This window comes from Melitaea cinxia, chromosome 14, assembly GCF_905220565.1.
Source record: "Melitaea cinxia chromosome 14, ilMelCinx1.1, whole genome shotgun sequence".
NCBI classification, from domain to species: Eukaryota; Metazoa; Arthropoda; class Insecta; order Lepidoptera; family Nymphalidae; genus Melitaea; species Melitaea cinxia.
This window is the reverse complement of record NC_059407.1, coordinates 9905554-9928117: the sequence shown is the minus strand read 5'-3', so window position 1 is coordinate 9928117 and position 22564 is coordinate 9905554. Positions and strand designations below refer to the sequence as shown.

The 22564-nt window shown below is 34.0% G+C and overlaps 1 protein-coding gene across 1 annotated transcript; it reads left to right on the top strand.

The window, feature by feature from the left end:
* Nucleotides 1–62: 62 nt before the first annotated feature.
* LOC123659538 (probable ATP-dependent RNA helicase DDX20) lies at nt 63–7462 on the top strand. The gene is made up of 3 exons (XM_045594747.1): nt 63–332; nt 722–892; nt 5592–7462. The coding sequence occupies exons 1-3, from the start codon at nt 152–154 to the stop codon at nt 7445–7447; spliced, it is 2208 nt and encodes a 735-aa protein (XP_045450703.1). The 5' UTR covers nt 63–151; the 3' UTR covers nt 7448–7462.
* The last annotated feature ends 15102 nt before the right edge of the window (nt 7463–22564 follow it).

The window sequence follows — 22564 nt, the reverse complement described above, 5'->3', positions numbered from 1 at the left end:
ATACCAAAGAGTAAAGATATATACTAATCTGTGGCTTAAACAAGCCTGGAGATTTACGCGGAGTGGTCGGCAAATAGTCATTTAAATTTTTACGAAGCTTTGAATTGAATTAACATTTCCTTTCTGCGTACTAATATTTTGATCAGTGACAATGGTGTTAGCCCATAATATCCTTGAGAGCGAGAGGACGAAGGATGTGCAAATTTCCCAAGATGTTACTTTCGATACCATGCTCCTCTCTAGTACTACCATAGATGGATTGAGAGAGTCAGGTTTTTTTAAACCTTCTCCAATTCAATTACATGCAGTTCCTTTAGGAAAGTGTGGATTTGGTAAGTTGATTGTAAAGATCTTTGTGCCGAAATGGGATTTTCATTCTTCTCAACAATGTCACTGAATAAGCTATTTAATATAAAAAAAAAATATACAAATATTTTAGATACATTTACATATATATAATTAAAATTTTATAGCTGCATTATAACAAATTTTTGTCCATACATTTAAATCAGCAACTTTTATTAATTTAATTTTATAATATTCCCTTGGTAAAACAGTTTTATTAGAAGTAGTCTTCTGTATTTTCTATGCATTAATATATTTTAGTTTTTTCACTGTTTAACAAATAAATTTATAAATTGATGAAAAGACAGATATAAAAATGTAATTTACTTCTACCTACTAATTTATTTATTAATGACTATACTTGTATTTGTTTTAGATTTAATATTAGAAGCAAAGTCTGGAACTGGTAAAACTGCTGTTTTTACCATAATAGCATTAGAAAAATTAGATCTTAACAAAGATCTCCAAGTAATTATTCTTGCACCAACTCGAGAAATAGCAGCACAGATCTGTGACGTATTTAAACAAATAGGGTGCAAATATGAAGGTAGGTTGTTTATATATATATATAGCAAAGATACTTACTACTATTTCATTATTTAAAAATCCTTGTGGAGAACCCTTTAAGTATTCCATTGTCCTTACCTACATAAATAATATACATCTCACTCAAACACACACAAACACACACACACATACCTGTATATATAAACATTATATTTCATTAAAATAGAAAATAATATTTAAATATTATTTAATAATGTCGCATAAAAATATCGTACAATGTAAACGGCTTTGGCCTATTGTTTAACATTGAAATAAAATGAAGTAATATTTTTTTTATGTTAAAAGGTTTTATTAAAATAAAAAGATGTAGTTAGGTTATGTACTAAAAAGCTAAAAAATAATTCGGTAAGTCCTAGCTACCAGATTGCACCAATCTTCTCATCAATCTGGGGTAATGATCAGACAAATATGAAATTATTAAGCACATGAAATTTCTATCATAATGTTTACTGAGGATACGCTAAGCCCAACGATTTTTAAAAAATTTTAGTTAATTTTATTTTCAAGTTTTTAATTTTGTTGCTAGTTGATACTTCTCATTCTATTGAGTTCATGTAATACCTCACTATTACATGGTTTGTTTCCTGACAATTTCTTGCAATCTAACTCTTCAATACACAATCCTTACAAAGACTTCACCCAACTCAAAGCTATGTATGCTTGTTCTTCTTCAAACCACCCTAATGCCACACAGTTCTTGGCATGTTTTAACCTTTTACCTTAACTTAGGTAGTGTACCGCTAATCATTTTTAGCCACCCTAACGCCTCTCTTCCCGTGGGTGTCGTAAGAGGCGACTAAGGGATAACACAGTTCCACAGCTACCACCTTGGAACTTAAAAAGCCGACCGGTGGCGGGATAACCATCCAACTGCTGGCTTTGAAATACACAGGCCGAAGACGGACAGCAACGTCTTCGGTGCGACAACGCCAGTACTGCGGTCACCAACCCGCCTGCCCAGCGTGGTGACTATGGGCAAAACACACGTTGTTTTTGGCGTAAACTTGTGGAGGCCTATGTCTAGCAGTGGACTGTATGGGCTGTAATGATGATGATAATGATGAACGCCATACAGTCCTCGATACGATACAAAATCTTGACTTGGGTGGGAGATACATGCTTGAGTCCTGATTCTAAGTTAAAGAAATTCTTTGTTAAACTGTTTCTACCAATCAAGCCCTTTCATTTGATTCCCATATTGAGGTATTTATGGAAAATATGTAATCCACAATTTTGTGGTGGCAGCTATCTTAGATTTTTCATAGTGAGCCCTATTCTCCCAATTAAGCCCTTTCATTTGATACCCATATTGAAGTTGATGTGAAGTAATATGTGGTCCGCCATTTTGTATCGGTGGCCATCTTAGATTTGCAATCATAAGGAATATATTATGTTGTATTGTCATCAAGATTAAGAGTGTGTACCAAATATCAGATCAATCTGTCATCAGGAAGGGGTTAAAATTCCAATTACTAAATTTGACCCAAACAAACAAATAAATAAACTGGTCAAGTAAAATAAAACTGTTTAAAAATAATGCATCATACGCATCGAACGCTAGAATGTACGGCTGCATCTTACATCTTGATACTATTAATATCTTCGCCTGTATTTATTTAAATATCTAAGTGCTTTATAAGTTTAAATTGCTATAGTGACTTTCTATATTCTCTAACCAATCTGTGTCAAACAATAAAAAAGTAAACAATATCTTGCTGTGATTGGATTATCATTTCTATCTATGACAACCCGGCTTGTTTAAAGGTACCTACATCAATATTACTACACACCCCTTCTAAATATACCATACACAGTGATAGTGAGTAACCTAGTTACATACATAGTTGTTAATAATGGTGATGGGCCACAAAATCTAGGCAAAACAATAGTTTTTGAGATATTTTTTTTAAACCTCTACTTCTATATTTTTACTTACTTTTACTGGAGACCTCAACGCTAAAGTACAAGACCGCGACAGATCGAGAATCGGACCACACGGATTGGGGCACAGGAATCGCAGGGGGCAGATGCTTGTCAACTTCCACGAATCGGAGGGGCACTTCTTGATGAACTCATTTTTTAAAAAGAAGCTCCAAAGGTGGTGGATATGGCAAAGCCCCGATACTGTGACGAGGAGCGAGATAGATTTCATCATAGCGGATAAAAGGCATATATTTAGAGATGTCTCAGTGGTTAACAGGTTTAACACCAGCAGCGACCTACGGCTATTACGGGGCACTCTGAATGCCTCCGAAAAGAATGGGCCTGCTTGATGAAATCTACTCTCGGACCTACGCTGCCCCAAATACTACGTGGCTCCGAGCAGTTCCAATTGGAACTCCAAAACCGATTCGATTCGCTGGAAACTACTGGCGACGTGGACGAGATGAACGACAATGTGGTGAAGACGGTGTGTACAATGGGTCGCAGACACTTTTCGCCAACGAAGTCAACGAAGCAGTCCAAACTTTCTCCCGAAGCCTTGGATCGGATGCGGTGGAGGCGCGAGTTGCCCGGTGCTTCGCCAGAACAGAGGGCTCCATCGAAGATGATACGGAAACTTGTACGCCGAGACCTCCGCTGGTCAAATACGAGATAGATTGCTACTCTGATTGAGCAGATTAGGGGGTCAAGAAGCCTTCTTGCGAAGCTTAAAACAGCGGATGGTAAAACCGTTTGCTCTCGCCCTCAGATCCGAGAAGAGGTTGAAAATTTTTATGGACAGCTATACTCGTTAAGCGAACGCAAGCCTGTGACTTGGGACACCGAAGATCCACGGGCACCATTGTTTCGCCATTATTCGGAGTGTATCCTGGACTTCGAAAAAGATGAGACTAGTGCAGCGCTCGGGCAGCTTAAAAACGGAAGGGCTGCGGGGGATGACGGAGTTACCACTGAGCTCCTTAAAGCCGCAGGGCGACCTGCCCTAAAAGCCTTGGCAAGACTCTTTAATACCGTCATCCGGCGTGGTCTAAGATTGTGGTGGTGCCGTTCTCTAAGAGAGGCGATAAGTCTCTGTTGAAGAATTACAGACCGATATCACTTCTGAGCCACGTCTTTAAGCTGTTTTCGAGGCTTGTTACGAATCGTCTCGCCAGAAGATTCGACGAATTCCAACCACCAGAGCAGGCTAGGTTTCGTAATGGCTACAGCACCGTAGACCACATCCATACTGATTATTCAAAAGACCGAAGAATATAATCAGCCGCTGTGTATGGCATTTGCGGACTACGAGAAAGCCTTCGACTCTGTCGAGACTTGGGCTGCTGTCGAGGTACTGAGATGTACGTACAACGCGGCGACGATGACCGTTCATGTCCAGGACCAGAGAACAACACCTCATTTCCCTCCGGCGTGGGGTAAGACAGGGAGATGTAATATCACCAGAACTGTTTACCTCTGCGCTGGAGGATGTCTTTAAGACCTTGGATTGGGGGGAACGAGGCATCAACGTAACGGTGAATACATCTCTCACCTTCGTGTCGCCGACGGTATCGTCATCTTTGCGGAGACGTTAGATGAGTTAGGTCAAATGCTGGCCGGCCTAAACGAGTCCTCCCGACGTGTCGCTCTGTATGAACTTGGACAAAACGAAAGTTATGTTTAACAACCAATTCATACCGAGACCAGTATCGGTGGATGGTGCCATTCTCCAACTTGTTCAGGATTATATTTACCTAGGCCATACTATCCAACTAGGCCGTAACAACTTCGAGAAGGATGCCGATAGGAGGATTCAGTTAGGCTGGGCGGCGTTTGGCAGGCTTCGTCGAATCTTCACTTCGAAGATTCTGCAATGCTTGAAGACAAAAGTCTTCGAGAATGCGTCCTGCTTTTGTGTACGTACCGAGCCGTTTATACGGAGCCGAGACGTGGACACTGACAAAGGTATTGGTCCGCAAGTGGAAAGTCGCTCAACGTGCAATAGAATGGGCTATGCTTGTGGTTTCTCTCAAGGATAGGATTAGAAATGAGACTATCCGCGAGAGAGTGAAAGTAACCGACATAGCTCACAAAATTAGCAAATTGAAGTGGCAGTGGGTTTGTCATTTGTGTCGCAGGACCGATGGCCGTTGGAGCAGACGGGTCCTGGAGAGGAGACTGTGTCTTAGCAAACGCAGTGTGAGACGTCCTCCGGCCCGTTGGACCGACAATCTATGTAAGATTGCCGGTGTAGGCTGGATGAGCATTATGGAAAATCGGGATGTCTGGCGCGAACTTGGGGAGGCCTACGTCCAGCAGTGGACTGCAATAAGCTGAACTGACGACTGATTCTATATTTTTACTAGCTGACCTGGCGAACTTCGTCATCACACCTTATTTTTTCCTGAAATATAATAATAACATAATATATCAAAATAAAATATAGCCTATCTTTTAAGTTGGATCGAACTGCACATGGTGTGCGAATTTTATTATAATCGGTTAAGTGGTTTAGGAGTCCATTGAGGACAAACATTGTGACACGAGATTTATATATATTAAGATTAACAAGTTCCTGATACTTAATAATTATTTTATCTAATTAATATGCTTCTCAGATTTTTATGACAATGAATGGTAACCATATTGTGATTAAATTTTATGTTGTACAATTTATTTAATAAATAATAACATAAAATTATATTTATAACATATTTTAATTTTTAATATGATCTCGTTTTTTTTTTCTATTTTAGGTTTATGCGTGGAGGTTGTGATGGGAGGTTTGCCAATACAAGATGATATAAGGAAATTTAAGGAGAAAAATGTCCATGTTTTAGTTGCTAGTCCTGGACGTTTGAAACACCTTATTTTTGACAAGCATATTAATACAAATTCAGTCAGACTATTTGTTCTAGATGAAGCTGATAAATTAATGGAAAAAAGTTTCTTATCAGACATAAAGTTCATACACTCTGTCTTACCTACTCAAAAACAAGTAATCCTAAGCAGTGCAACATATCCTTCTTACTCAAAAGAGCTAATTAGTCAATTTGTTCATGGTGCTCAACATATATGCCCTAGTAGTGACTGTGTCCTGTTAGGAGTAGCACAAAAAGTGACATTTGTTAAATATCATAATAATGTTGTGAAACTTATAGAAAATAAACTACAAGAACTATTAAAAATTTTAACAAAAATAGATTTTAAACAATGCCTTATATTTTGTAATTATCAATCTAGAGTAGAAGACTTACATAAAATGCTGATTAGAGAAAAATGGCCTGCTGAACAACTTTACGGTAAACAGGAACAAAATGATCGTTTAGATGCTATTAAAACATTACAAGAATTCAAATGCAGGTTACTGATAACAACAGATTTAGCAGCTCGTGGGATTGATGCATCAAATGTAAATCTAGTAATTAATTTTGAACATCCATTTGAATGGCAAACCTATTTACATAGAATAGGTAGAGCAGGAAGATATGGATCTTATGGAACAGCTATTACTATATTGAGTGAAGGTGGAGAGAAAAATAAATTTTTAAATATGCTACAATCTTTGCAAATATCTATCAGTTTAACATCATTGTGGACTGACGAAATAGTAACTGAAGATACTGATGAAAAGCAGATTGTAAAATCGACACATTTAACAACACCTACAGACACAGAAGATAAAAACCGCATTGAATTATTGAAAATAAGTCAAATTGACTCACATTATATAAACAACAACCTAGAGAGCTTTGAAGATTTACTCAAATCATTTAAGGGATCTGAAATCAGTGAAAATAATTTAATGTCATTCTCTGATTTGCTTACTTCATTCAATGACAATCATATATCAGATCTGGACGAAAGTTCTGATTGTCAGTACAAATGTATTGGTATTCCAGATAAAGTGCCAAAGGATTGCTTTAATAAAATAAATGAAATAAAAGAAATCATCCTAAATAGATCACCAAAAGAAGAAAACAATTCTAATTTTAAAGTACAAATTTTTTTTGACCAAAATGAAATCATAAGTTGTGAAAAATCTGCATCCATACAGATGGAAAACAATAATATTCAAGATAAAAAAAAATTAAGCACAGCATCGCAAAATGTTGATATCGATGATAATAATCATCTATTGCATAGTGATAAAAATAAAATTAAAAAATCTGAGACAGAAAATAAAAGTTTTGACATTGAAGCTAACAATACTGCAGAAAGTTTGAAATTAGGGCTTCCCTTAGCTTTTTCAAGTTCAAAAAATAAATCTAGGATTAATAAAAATAAAAGTGCAATATCAACAGTATCCAAAAATCGCAACGGATACATGGATCACAAATTGGATAAATGTGATGAATATGAAACAGAAAATAAATTCGATTCAGAATTTATTCAGACAAAATCTGGTTATAAGACTCAACATAGTAACACAACTGAAATAAGTAATCCAAATCTTAACAAAGGCAAAGTTACATGTTCTGGTAGCAAACCTTACCAAACAAACATTAAGCAAAATAACTCTACAGATTACTACATAAATTGGTATCATCAAATAAAATTAAAGACTAAACAAATTGAACTTGCAATATATATTGATGAGCTCAGTAAATGAATGTTTAAATAAAAATTGTTGTAATTATTAAACTATAGTATCTTTAAACTATATAAAACAATAAGAGATGATGTAATAAGTCTAATTAGTCCAAATTATGAAAACGAACTGTTAGAGACAGTGACTTAGTATATATACTTATTTATATATATATATATATATATATATATATAATGGCATTTGGGCCGCTCTAAGCTTGCGTTTGTAACACAGTATTAGACCAATATAACTTTGTATTTATTACAAAAAATACTTTTATTTTAAGGGAAAAAACGGAACCCTTTTAGGATCACTCTGTGGTCCGTCTGTCTGTTAAGATCCTTTTTTTCTCACGAACTCGTGGAGATATAAAGCTGATTTCATATCAAATACTCAGGTCTACTGTCCCTTGTTCTGCAAATTTTGACAGTCGCAATGGAATTAAAACCTATAGGGTACTTCTCGTAAATTCAGGATCTTGAAATTCGGTACGAACATAGATCAAGTACAAAAAATAGATAACGCACTTAGAACAAAAAAGTGAAGCCACTTTTTTAAATATGTGTGAGTGAGTGAAGTGTTGACACTTTTTAAAAAAAGTCCCTGAAAATTTTATTAAATTGGATTAAACACAATTAATAAAAGAAGAATTAAGTAATTGATGATTCCTCTGAAGGGCAAGTTCCTGTTTTAAAGACGTCTAACTCTTTGCTGTAGTGATTTAATTTTTTTACATTTTTTTTTTTTTTTAAATAAAGTTCCTGTTTTTTTTAACTTTTCTCTAAGTTTATGTTTTCTAGGTGTATCAAAGATTGAATCTTGGTTAACGACTAATTTTAGACTCATCCGGTAGGTCCTAGAACAAAAAATTCAACATTAAAATACCTAGTAGTAAGTAGTAGTATATACGTGATGGTACTCTGCGAAGTCCACGTTTTGTACCGTACATGTCAGCTTTATCAAAATGGTTTGAACAAACCACACTAGATGAGGATGGCTGTCGTTGTAGTTCATTTCAGCTCAGTCGCACAGCAGCTACCTATTCTATCTATCTCCTATTAAAATATTCGTTGGAAACCTAAAATCATGATATTTAGTAGTAAAATATGAGTAGTGAGCGCGTGTGTTTACTTGAAGGAGCCGAGTTTTGTGGCTTCAGTAACAACAAAGGCCGCGCATTATCTACTTTTTTTTTACTTCATCTATGGGTACGAAGCAACGTCTTAAAGCATAAGATAAAGGAAAAATTGTGAAAAGTATACATTTAGTATTTAGTTACATCATATAATAAAAATATTTTTAATAATTTTATTTGTGCGGAACCCCGGTTTGCGAGCCCGACTCGCACTTGGCCATTTTTTTCTATGCAATATGTTACTGAAATAAAATTTCACTAAAATTCCACTTTTTTCATTTTATTTAACTTAATTATAACGTCCAATTATTTATTTATATTGAAATTATACAACAATATATCATATCTATACTCAATTTTTCATCAGTATTTTTATAAATTTAATTGATTTATATATCAATGTAATTTTTAGTCTATTTGTATCATGGATAAACGTTACACTAAAAATATTGATTAAATTTAACCTTTTGAACGCCAAAGTCACCTATACTTGAAAAGCACTTGCGCTATGCGCCAACGACACGTATAGGCGACAAAAAACCGGCCCACAAAAATACTACATAAAATTATTAAGAAAATATTTCTAGTATTTTAATTCAACATTTCTCAAAATAGAATATCCCAGCAACATTTGAATATGAAAAACAAGTCCTTTAGAGCTACACGTACTGCGAAACATTCAAATGAAAACATGCATTCTTATTCCACGTATAAGAATACCTATCATATAATGATATATTCAGAACGCCGAAGTCGTCTATAGCTGACCGTTAGGAATGTGACGCAAGCGGCATACGTATATTTTAAGCCAGAAGTTCCCATCTAGGGGGGCTCCCCAAGGGCTTAGAGAGACGTCAAGGGAGGCGGAAAGCGTTTGTAATTTCTTTTTTTATACCACTGAAGTAGCAAACAGGGAAGAAAACCAAAAAACCATGAGTGTAATTCACATGTGGTAGAAGTGAAACCTTCAAAAATAGATAATAAGACGAATTTAAAATTTCTGAAAGAAGATAATTGTAGGTTTTAGTAATGATCATAGTGATACAACGTTTGATGATTATTTTATATTTTATTTGTATATATTACGTAAGTACATTTATTCAGACTCAGAGTTTACATTTTCGATACCAACCACCAATATGGCATATGACAAGAAATCCATGAGTTACAGTTACCAGAAGAATTTCTAGAAATGAAGGCTGTTTCGTCCATGAAAGATGACTTCCATCTTTTGACATTGGAGCAATTTTGGATTAAAAGATTGCCTGTTAATTCGAAACTCGCCTCTCTTGCTTTACGAGTACAAGTTCCTTTTTCTTCAACTTACTTGTGTGAGACCTTTTGCATGATCTTTTCTGCTCTTATTATTAATTAAAACTAAACAGTGAAATCGTCTTGATGTCGATAGTGACCTAATGATAGCTCTGACAAAAACAGAACCTAGAATTAAGCAACTGGTTCTGAAGATGCAATCTCAAGTGCCTCATTAGTACCTACTCTTATTTTTTTTTATTTTTATAAAACATTTATTATTTTAATTTCTAATTTTAAAAGTAAATAATGTGCGTTTTTTTTGTATTTGTTTAAAATGTAAAGGGAGTGGGGTCATGAAAAAATTATTAACAACAAAAGAATGGTTGGGAAACCCTGTTTTAAGGTATTCAAAATTCAACTCAAATGTATTATTATTTTTTATGGATAATTTGATATTTGAATAAAATAAAAGGTAAAAAATATAAAACTATCATCAGCTAACTACATAAATAGAAAATGAATAGAAAATCAAATCAACTAAAATCAATCAAATCGCCATTATAAATCAGATCTCAAATGGCGCATCGCTAGCGCGTCACCAATACCGTAAAACGGGGTGTATAGAAATTGCGGGGTGAATAGAAAAAATATCAGGAAAGTTTCCAAGGCTAAATTTACATTACTTTTCGTTAAAGAATCTTGGTAGAATTTTAGATTTCAATACATCAACATTTTTTCTTTGTGTTGACAACAATTTTTAAATGTTAAAATTTACATTTTTCCTTCAAAATGTATTCAAAGTCTACCGTCTGTGAACGTGTTTTAATTGACTGCCGAAACTCTTGGTTTTATGTAAGAAAAACTTATGACTTACTATGTACTATTTACTGTGTTTATCTCATTAGGTGTGCGATAAATTATAAAAATACAGTAAAGGAAAGTGAGAATCCGTTACTAAATTAAAAAAAATTATTAAAATCAGTTAATGTAAATTTACTGTCTAAATGGGGTCAATAGAATCCATTGAAGGGTGAATAGAACTATAGTATGGGTTTGATGGAAGCCTATATTTTTTTTTTTATTATTTATTATTACCATTCAAACATGTAACAAAAGTACAATTTACACATTCACAAAAAAACCAATTAGGTTTACATAGGAATATGTCGTTCAACAATCATTCGCAACACAAAAATCACAATACAGTTAAGAGTCATTTCACAAAAATCGGTAACAATCCGCGAAATTGTAATATTAAGACGTCGTTAATCTCAGTGTTGGATGCAATAATGTAATTTATATTCTTGAAATATAATAAAGCAACCTTTGTTTTAGTCCATAGTCGGATCAGAATTTTGATTTATATTATGTGTATAAAATTATTAACCTTTTCATCAGCCTCCTCTCTAGGTAAGCGGTCGCAATGTATACTTTGAAGTCCTACTTTTCAATAACCTCTACGTTGAAACCATTTTAAAAAAATATCATAATATGTGGAATATAATTTTGTTGCTCACTATCATAGATTTTTATTCCATTTGTATCTCTATTAAACGATAAAAAAAATTTAAAGTTACGAATATTTTCCAAATAAGTACAATTTTAAAAGCGATATTTCTTTTAGAAAGCTAAGAAATTTTAACGAACTATCTTCATCAAAGTAAACTTACATCATTAAGGAATACAAAAAAAAAATAATTAAAAGATGTAATTATTTTTAATACATTTTATATTAAATAATAAAAAGATAGTATATATTACCACGCATCAAGCCCGGTAAATCAGTCGAGCGCTAGCGCTCTTAGAGGTAAGGTCCACGCCAAATTCTGCGCAGCCGTCTCTTTCGCTCACACGCGCCAAGCGCCTGTTGTTATAGCGGATAAAACGCATTTGATACTTTCATAATAAAATATAAATAAAATAAACATATTACGAAAATGACTGTAAAATAATATAATGATAATTTCTGTAAACAAATGTATAATTTAATTTTCTTTTCTCACACTATCAATACAAATAGGCATTTCAATCTGTTTGTCTTGTTATTTGTTAATTAATATGTTTGTCGGTGTCGATGTCATAAAATGCTATTTTATTCATATCGTAAATATTAGATTCATTCGTAAACTGAAAAAACTAAATCAATTTAAAAAAAATTGTTTCATAAAATTGATTTTTTATTTTTATTTTAAATTTATTAACTGTTGTTATATAACATACTTGAAATTTTTAACAAATTAATTATATAAAAAACATTTTATACCATAGTTATTAATTTTTATTATACATTAGAAAATGATCATGGTGGTCTTTTGGTTGTCACACTATATTTACTAGCACAAAGATCGCGCGGCTCGTACGACTCGCGCGATGCGACCAAATTTACCTAAACTTGCAGAGCGTAAAATTGTGAAATGGCTCTTAATCAAAACAAAACGACATAATTATGACGGTAGTATTAAAAGAAATCCGACTCAGTAAATACAAAAAAAAAAAAATTACATATACAAACATGTTAAATATACAAAAACAATATTGATACAGGCTGTTATAGCTTTTTCAAGAAATGCATCTTAAGTATGTATTTTATATTTGTTGGAGTTATATTATTTCTTAATTCTAGATCAAGATCGTTGACTAAAACCGGAATGAGATAGGCGCTGGTGCGTTTGCCGTATATATTTTTGATTTTAGGTATATTTAATTTTTTGTTTGTGACTTGACGTGTGGCAATTTTGTGTTCCTTTAACTCTTGAATATCCAAATTGAAGAATTGTTCTTTAAGTAAATTGTAATTTACAAGGTCGTGAACGGGAAGTGTTTTACAGATTTTGAATAATAGATTATCATTATTAGCGCAGTCCATTTTAATTTTAGGCGGTACAATGTTTTTAATTATTCTTATTTGCAATCGATGAATACTATTTAGATAAGTGCGATAAGTACGTCCATAACTACTGAGCCCGTAGGACAAGACAGAGGTTATAAAGGCATTATAAATAAGCAAGCGTGTATGGAAAGAAATACGGTTTTTTATTATTACGATGTTGGCTAAAAATGCTCTTAATTTTTCACATATACGATTAATATGTGGTTGCCAGTTTAAGTTGCGATCTATTACAAGACCAAGATATGTGTGGTTGTCTACGACCTCAATGGGTTGGCAATCATTCGGACAAGTCATAGATAATTGATGGTTATGAAGGCAGGAGTGACAGCGGGATATTAATTTTTTTTTGAAGAATGTCTCTTTTATGAGGTGAGCTAATGTGGACTAATTTTGTTTTTTGCGCATTTAGAACCAATCCTGCATCGTGGCACCATCTGCAGAGAGCGTCGAAATCTATCTGTAATTTTTCCATTGCTTCATTTATATTACTATCGGCAACGAGTAAGCTGGTATCATCTGCAAATTGGAAGGTGGTGCAGTGCGTCAGCGTTCTACTAATATCTATACTATATATAGTATGAAATAATAGAAACGATTAATGTGTGAATAGCAATTGATGAGGGGTTAATAGAGATAAATAAATAGGGTTGTCAAAAAATGTTAACAGAACTAAATAACTACCTACTTTCATACTTTCTGTATTTATGAATAGTATGAACTTTGTTATGATAATATTGACCAGTTCAGTTTTTTAAAAAGAGTTATGATTGTTTTTACGTAAGTCTTACTGATTCTACAAAGTCATAACGTAGGCTGAAATTTGATATGATAATTGTTAAGTTCCGAAAATTTATAGTTGTTTATTTTTCGTCATATCACCATCATCATCATCATTACAGCCTAACGCCATATATGTCTATGCCTAGCCTTTCGTCATATCTATATGTATAAGCTTTAAATTCAGAAAAACTAAACTTTTAATTCAGAAGGTTGTTCTCATTTTGTTATTTTATTTATAATAATTCAAACAAAAATACGAATAAGAAGTATCTTGTGTGATTTATTAAAAAGCAATAAAATTCTATAAAAATAGATTTGGTTAAAAAAGAAACATACTTTATTATTTATGTTTATACGCATAAATAGTTTAAATCACAAATTTTGAATTTCATTTAACCTTTTGACCGCCACGCCTCAAAACCATTCCCGTGCCCTGTACGCCAAGGCATAAAATAAACAAAAATACCTACGAAAAAAATAGTGCTGCCAAGAGTCGTTATCGAGTACCACACATTGACTTGTTTTTGCTGGTTTTTATGCAAAAAATTACTACTTATATAATCTAGGAAGTTTTATTTTTTAATATTTTTCTTGTGTTATCTTGCACTCGTTATATATACTTACAACAACATAAATAAAAAACAAACATTACAAAAATAATCGTAGTAAAGCACAACACTCTTTTCTATCGCCATGACGTCATTGTCACGACTGGACAACTACGGCGCAGCTGACCTACGGTTATGAAACTCTCTTTAGAGATGTGCTGTGCCGCACGCAAGAAGCCGTAGACTATATATCGATTTCGAATCGAATCGATATATACATGAAAAGTAATTTAGAAAAAAATTAACCGAATTCAAATTTGTAATCTTTTAACCGACTTCAAAAAAGGAGGAGGTTACTCAATTCGACTGATTCGATATATATTTTATATTTTTTTATTTATGTTCGGGGATAACATTGTCGTTTATGAAACGATTTTGATAATTCTTTTTTTATTGGAAAGGAGATAACCCCGGTATAGTACCATACTAAGGAAACCAGGATTTTATAATGAGATCTCGAAAATCTGCATAACTATTACTGGGTGCACCGATTTTGATGATTTTTTATTTAATCGAAAGCCGATGTTTATTATGTAGTCACATTTAAATTTCATGCAAACCCGATTACAACTTTTTGATTGATCTTTGATAATGCGTATTTACTTGTCTATTTTTTCGTCTACCTACGTTGTATTACTTGTCGATATAATTGAAGTTAGTTTTTTTCGTTTCCTACAAACACAATTATTATCTTATTAGATAATAGTTTATTATCTAAGGTTCATTCGAACAGTATTCCACTGGTCCCCGTTCCACAGTGCCCCATAAGGCCAACGTTTTAAACGAGTTTTATAAAAAGTTAGGTTATTTTTTGAACTTTCCACGCAATTGTCTCAAATAGACAAAATGATTAAAATTAATGAAAAAAAAAATCATTTACCTATTCATTAAACTTTTTTACTAAAAAGAAAGTACTTTGAAAAGAAATCTCAACTTTTGAACAAGAATAATTGTGTTTGCCTGCAAACGAAAAAAAAAACGACTTCAATTACATCGACGAGTAACACAACGTAGATCGACGAAAAAATAGTCAAGTAACTACGTGTTATCAAATATTACTCAAAAAGTAGATATCAGATCTCAATGAAATTTATATGTGACCACATGATTTTATGACAAATTATCAAAATCGGTACACCCAGTAAAAAGTTATTACGGATTTTCAAGAGTCCCTCGATTTCTCTGGGATCCCATCATCAGATCCTGGTTTCCTGGTTGGTACCAAACTAGGGATATCTTCTTTCCAATAAAAAAAGAATTATCAAAATCGGTACATCCACTAGAAAGTTATGCGGTATAATACAACGTAGGTCGACGAAAAAAGCGTCAAGTAAAAACGCATTATTAGATATAACTCGAAAAGTAGTTGTTAGATCTCAAATAAATTTAAATGGGACCAAATGGCACACACCACCTTTCGATTAAAAAAAATTGTCGAAATCGGTCCACCCAGTCAAAAGTTCTGAAGTAACATACATAAAAAAAATACAGTCGAATTGAGAACCTCCTCCTTTTTTGGAAATCGGTTAAAAATGGAATATTTTTCTATTCACAGTTCCATCGTTGTCACGCCGCCATATTTCACTACGTCCTCGTTTGACGCAGGACGCGCTGTCATTGGTCGAAGCGTTAACACACGAATTAGTTTAGAATCCAAATTTTTATCGACACTGTTCCATAGTGCCCCGTGTTCCATTGTTCCCCAACTCAGTAGTTGATCCGATGAAGCAAATTAATATAATCGGTGCGGTCGATGCCAGCCTTAGTTTAAAAGAAATATTTACATGCGTTAAATATTTTTTTGCTTAGGTAGCAAATAGTACTAAAACAGTACTGAGTAAGTAGCAATATTTCAAATCAAATATTTCACGACACACGACACGACATGGGTCTTAGAAAAAAAGATGCTGCCAGATGATTTTGAGAATGAGAAAGAAAATCGTAATTTCGCTCTTAACCTTAGATTAAAAAAAAAATATTTTTTTTATTGGTAATTGTATATTATTAAAATCATCGACGCCTTCCAAAATGCGACGATGTTCTAAGGTATCGCTCGTCTTGCACTTCACTAGTTTTCTCGCTATTCGCTTATGACGTCATCAGCGTGTCGTCTATACTTGACAACGGCGTGTAGTGAACTGATTACCGTAAAACGTGGTGAACCTACAACGGACATCATATGAAGCAATAAACTACATAGCATAGTATGAAGAAAAATATACTAAATAATGAAGAGCACAACTACACCACTTTAGAATCTTATATATTGGAAAAAATAAAAACAAATAAAATAAAAAAAGTAAAAATATTAAATCTACCCCAGAAGGATTGGATTAACAGAAATGTTACTAACGGAATATAAAGAATAAATGATCTGTGGAAGAAACTTAAATGCAATCCTACAAATGAAACATTAAAACGTCAATTTTTAACCGAAAGAAATAACTTACACAAATTAATTAGGAACACAAAACAATAATTTTATTATAATTCCTTTAAAAATTGTAAATAATGACTCAAAAAAGCTTTGGAATTTAATTAACAAGTTAGCTAGTGATGCAACGGAAGAGTCATAACGGAACCAGGAACGGAAACAGATGTTAAAAGTAAATTTTTGCGAAACGGAAACGGATGCAGAAACGAAAGTGTAAATAATATGAAAAAAATGTAATAAATTTAAAAATATATTTCTTTATTAAGTACTAAATACACATCAAGCCTAGATAAGAAATAGACATATTAGAAATCTACAATAGAAAAAAATATTGCAACTTAAAATTATTTTAATATTCAAAATTTAGTAGTGGTAAGTTATATTTTATGAAAAGTAATTTGGCCGCTTTTGCACCTAACCATCTGTTTCGATGTTCTTCGTATATAAGACCAGCTCCACTAAATAATTGCTCACTAGCGACGCTGCTGAGGGGTACCAAATATTTTTTTATTTTTTTTTATTTTTTTTATTTATTGGAACCACAAACAAGTTTACAATAGACATTAACTACATTAAATGTAAGTATTACAATTTAAGTTATTGCAAACTCAACACTGATGGTCACATTGAACATAATCAAATTGCAAATGGTGAACCTGTCTTACAATTCATTGTTTCTATAATTGAATTTGATAAGTCTTAATCAAAATATATAATACATATGTACTCACGTATAGATATAGACTATAAAATAGATATACATATACATAATATATATATATATATATATACACCCACATACCTAAACATATACAAATACACTAATATAGTAGTTTTAAATATTCTTTTATATACATACATTTTTTCTTCAATATAGGTATATTATGCGTGTAAGTGACTTGTGCGTTAAGGTTGTCCATTCAAAATATCAATAATCTGGCTCGTATATGCATCATTACAATTGGCAAAAATGTCTAATGTATAAAATTTACTATTATATGTATCAAACATTCGATTTAACGGGGAACGGATACCTGCATTCGTACGAGATCGCGAAATATTGGCGCACTAATGGCAAAAGATTACTGTATTTGTGTGAATTTAATTTTTTGTCGCTCGATTCGTTGTTTACACTATAGACGGCGCCACGGTTCGCTTAAACCGAATATAAAAATTATCATATCGAAAACATCATTCCATAGCTTAATTGGCTAGAGCGCCGACACGGTCAGACGGAGACGCGGGTTCGAACCCCGCTGGGACGGTCAATTTTTGATATGATATTCAAAAATGTTTAGAACTCCTAATGTGTGGGTAACACAGAAATAAAATCGTAGATATTAACTCAGCTTGCAAATCTCATTCCCAACAATGGAGCACATCATCCTACAGTGGAACTATCGTAGCGTTAAAAACAAAATCCATGATTTATTATATTTGATTAAAAAGCACAAACCATTAATTCTTGTCGTTCAGGAGACGTGGTTAAGACCTAGTTCTCATTTTAGAGTCCCGGTCTATGCATTCCTCCGGGACGACAGGAGTGATGGCAAAACTGGAGCAGCCATACTGGTCTCCAGCAACTGTATATATTCCTCTGTTTCCATTCCGTCACACAGTGACTTAATCTATATTGTGGCTGTCCATATTTTAAACATTACTTTCTTCTCTGTGTACCTGAACCCAATATTAACGTCCTGTGTGAATTCTCATCTATCCTCTCCTCTATTTCTCCCCCTATTGTTGTGTTAGGTGATTTTAACATTCATCACACATCTTGGGGTTCCCATAATTGTGATTATTTGTCCTCATATTTTTTAAATATCCTAGATGATTATAACCTTATTGTGTTAAATTACGGGTCCCCCCTCGCAGGGTCTCTCCTCTATAAAACCCAAATAGTGCTGTGGACTTATCATTCTGCTCTGCATCTCTTTCTTCCCTATCCTCGTGGATCATTCTCCCTCATTCTTTTGGCAGCGATCATTTTCCAATTATCATATCACTATCATTCTCTTCTAGACCTACTGTTAACCCCTGTTCCCTTAAGATTTAATGTGGCCAAAGCAGATTGGTCACAGTTTGCAGTAGCTACGGATAATGAAGTCAGCCAAATCCCTCCTATCCAATCAAATAACGTCCACCTAGTATATAATTATTTTAAAAATGCACTGATGCAAAGCGCTGAAAAGGTAATTCCTTTAAAAGGCTCTGGCACTTTTAGAAGGACATCCCTTCCTTGATGGGATGCTGATTGCTGAAATGCATGTAAGCGTCGCAAAGATGCTGAGCGACAATACTCTCTTTCTATGAGTCTAGATAATTACCTAAATTATAAAAGAGTGGCAGCTGAAGTGAATAGACTGCTCCCTAAAAAGAAAAAGAGTGGCTGGTACCACTTTTGCGAAAGTTTATCCCCTGCCTCTCACCCTTCTATTGTTTGGAAAAACATTAAGAGATTTAGAGGAACACTTTCTCCTAGTGATAACCATCAGTCCAATGACACATCTACTTGGATCAATGCCTTCTCGCAAAAGTTGGCACCTCTATCGATCCCTTCATTGGAAGAGTGTACTACATACATAACCTCTAATCATACCCCAGTAAATCAATTCGATGCCCCCTATTCTCTGGAGGAATTTCAACTGGCTCTGCAGTCCTTAACAGACTCCTCTCCTGGTGAAGATGGTATTCCTTATTCTTTTATAGTCAAGAGTGGTCCAGCTACTCAAAAGCTGTGCCTAGATATTTTAAATTCTATATATCAATCGGAAGTTCCTCCAAATGAATGGCGAAGACAAATAGTTTTGCCTATCTTGAAGCCGGGAAAACTTAGCACAAACCCATATGGCTATAGACCAATAGCATTGTCGCCCACTATCGTTAAGATTCTTGAACATCTTATTAAAAAACGATTGGAATGGATCACGGAAAGTGGAGGAATCCTTTCCAAAACTCAATTCGGTTTCAAAAAGGCTTTCGTACCATGGACAGCCTAGGGATCTTCATGACAGACTTACGCATTGCTCTAAAAAAGAAACAGTCGTGGAAGTATTTCTTGCTATGGCATCTGCATAATATGATAATGTTCTTCTTCCGGTACTCAGGCAGAAAATGCTAAATCTGAGTATCCCCGTGAGGATGACAAATTTCATTTACAATTATTTTTCTTCTCACTCATTATTGTATCTACAAGACATTCTTCTTTCTCTCCAAGAATGGTGTGGAAAGGACTTCCCCAAGGCACTGTTTTGAGCCCTCTTCTTTACAGAATATATACATGACTTAGACCTCTCAGTTAATTGTTTTTGCAATGTCCTTCAATAATATGCAGATGACCTATCACTTCATATTTCCTCCAAAGACGTAAATGAATGCACTACTCGACTTAACTCTGCCATTGCCTATTTGAATGATTGGTTAGATAATCATGGGTTGTCTTTATCTGTTGACAAAAGTACTGTAGTGGTTTTCTCTCGTTCCAGACTTGTTTCTGACATTAATATAACTAGTAACCAACAAGTTTCCCCGGTTAAAGATAGTGTAAGATTTTTGGATGTTTATCTGGACTCAAAGATGACGGGTGTACATCACATATCTATTATCTTTAAAGTCATTAGACAAGATCCAGTCCAAATCGTTAATAATCGTTATAGGTGCCATGCAATCTTCCCCAGTTAACTCTCTCCAAGTTGAATGTGTTGCCCCTCCTCTTCATCATCGAAGACAATACGTATCTGATAGATTCCTTTTTAAAGTCTTTCAATCCCGCTATCACCCACTTATTAGTAAACTCCATTCTCTTTCCCAACTCTTTTCTTCCGCTAATTATTGGTTGTTGCATAACGATCCCCCATTCCTCTTAATTAGCTACCAAAAACTGACTAGTCTCCCTTGCCCTATCTATCAATGCCGACTTAATCCCCTTTTTGAGACTCCTTTTAAATCTCTTATATTCTCACCTAACATTATCCTTAACTTTTCTATTACAAAAGGCTCACCTATTGCTAACATTCAATTTAACCAAATAATGAACAGTTTAAGGACTGGCTACTTATTTTTACGGATGCATCAAAATTTTCTGTTCATAGCTGTGTTGGTGTGTCCGTCTGGATCCCTAAAGTAAATGTGATTTTAAATTTTAAATCTTCTTATGTCTTCAGTTTTTATAGGGGAATCAATAGCTATTTTAGAAGCACTTTCTTATATAGAATTACATCATTTAGATAAGTCCATTATACTGTCAGACTCCAGAAGTGTTCTTGAAGCTATTGTGTCAAACCCATTTCGGTCAAAAAACAAATTTTCTTTTATCCTGAAAATAAGACAGTTATTTTTTAAATGCCACTCACAGAACATTCGGGTCGTGCTTGCATGGATTCCTGGACATAGTGGTATTTCAGGTAATGAAAGTGCAGATACTTATGCTAAAGAAGCCACAATATCTGGTATTCTTAATCAATTTAGAATTTATTGCCAGGATCTCATCCCATTTGCAAAGTCTCATATGATGACTAAATGGAATACCTTACTAAATGGAAACCTTTGGTGTCAGTCAAGCAGATCCTGTGGCAGACATTAGGCTGAAATTCAAGACACTATCCCTCCATGACCTTGGTTTTTCCAATACCGTCAAGCTTGCAAACTTGTTTGTTCAACAATATGTCGCCTTAGACTTGGACACTCATGTACTCCTGTATTTCTCGAAAAGATTAAGATCAGGGACAACTCTCTTTGTGAATGTGGGATCGACGAAGGTACCCCAGAGCATATCTTTTTCTGTTGCCCAAGGAATCGTTCTTCTCTCTATGACCTACTTCCGCCATCTATTCCACGTCCTTGTAATTTCAAACCTATTTTATCGTATGTACATACCCCTTTTATTGATATTTAATGTTCATATACATCAATTAACAACATTAAATTGTAATGTGATGTCCATCTAATAAATTAACAATTTTGTGTTTGTGCAGAGGCGTCTTTACATATAGTGCAGGGTGTGCGGCGCACATGGGCGCCAGGTCTTAGGGGGCGCTAAGCGCCCTCTAATGTGACACCTCCAAAGATGCATCGCTCGCGGCACCGTGGCTCTCAAAGAACCTGCGCCCGTATTACGGCCGATGCCGGGCAGGCGATAGCGGTCTTTACCTACTTATTATACTAAAAAAATGTTAAACAATGAAACCGTTTCAAGAAACTGGCTGGTTTACTCCAAATCAACTGATTCTGTTTGATATTTTTATTGTAAACTTTTTCATGCCGGTTTAGGTTACAAAGGTTGGCAGCATTTGTCTATTGCTGTAGAACGTCATGAAAAGAGCTAAGGGCCTATCATGTGTTAAGAAACAAATCACATTGAAAACTGTTATTTTAAAAGAAAAGCCGGTAGATTTTTTGCACCAAAATGAAATTGAATGAGAAAAAAAAACGTTGGGTTGCAGTACTCGACGAATAATTAACATAATTTATTTTTTAGCTAGGCAATATCTGGCTTATCGTGGAAGATCTGAAAAACTTTACGATTCTGATAATGGTTACTTTTTAAAGCTGGTTGAATATACCTCTAATTTTGATAATGTGCTTTCGGAACATATTGCCCTTATTATCTTGGCCATAATATCTATAATATAAAAATGAGTCGCTGAATGTGTTGCTAAGCGCAAAACTCGAGAACGGTTGGACCGATTTCGCTAATTCTTTTTTTAAAATATTCCTTGAAGTACGAGGATGGTTCTTACGGAGAGAAAAATTCTAAAAAAAAAATTTAAAATTTCCTGAAAAAGTCTAAAACAACACTTTTCTATACTCCCATACAAAAGATTTGTGATAATACTTAAAAGTCAATTTGAACTTTAATACCATACGATAAAGTTTGTGTTAGGCGATACGAAGTTCGCCGGGTCAGCTAGTTCAGAATAAAATAATACAATTTTTAGGAGAAAAAATAAAAAAAGCTATTGTTTTGGAATTGACACAATTCAAATATTTTTCAATTATTTTACGAGAGCTCCAAAAGTTCGTGGAATGGAGGGGATGG

Coding starts and splice junctions, on each gene's coding strand:
- LOC123659538 (XM_045594747.1), top strand. CDS start 152: ATGGTGTTAGCCCATAATATCCTTGAGAGCGAGAGGACGAAGGATGTG. Junction 333..721: donor TTTAGGAAAGTGTGGATTTG/GTAAGTTGATTG, acceptor TATTTGTTTTAG/ATTTAATATTAGAAGCAAAG. Junction 893..5,591: donor AATAGGGTGCAAATATGAAG/GTAGGTTGTTTA, acceptor TTTCTATTTTAG/GTTTATGCGTGGAGGTTGTG.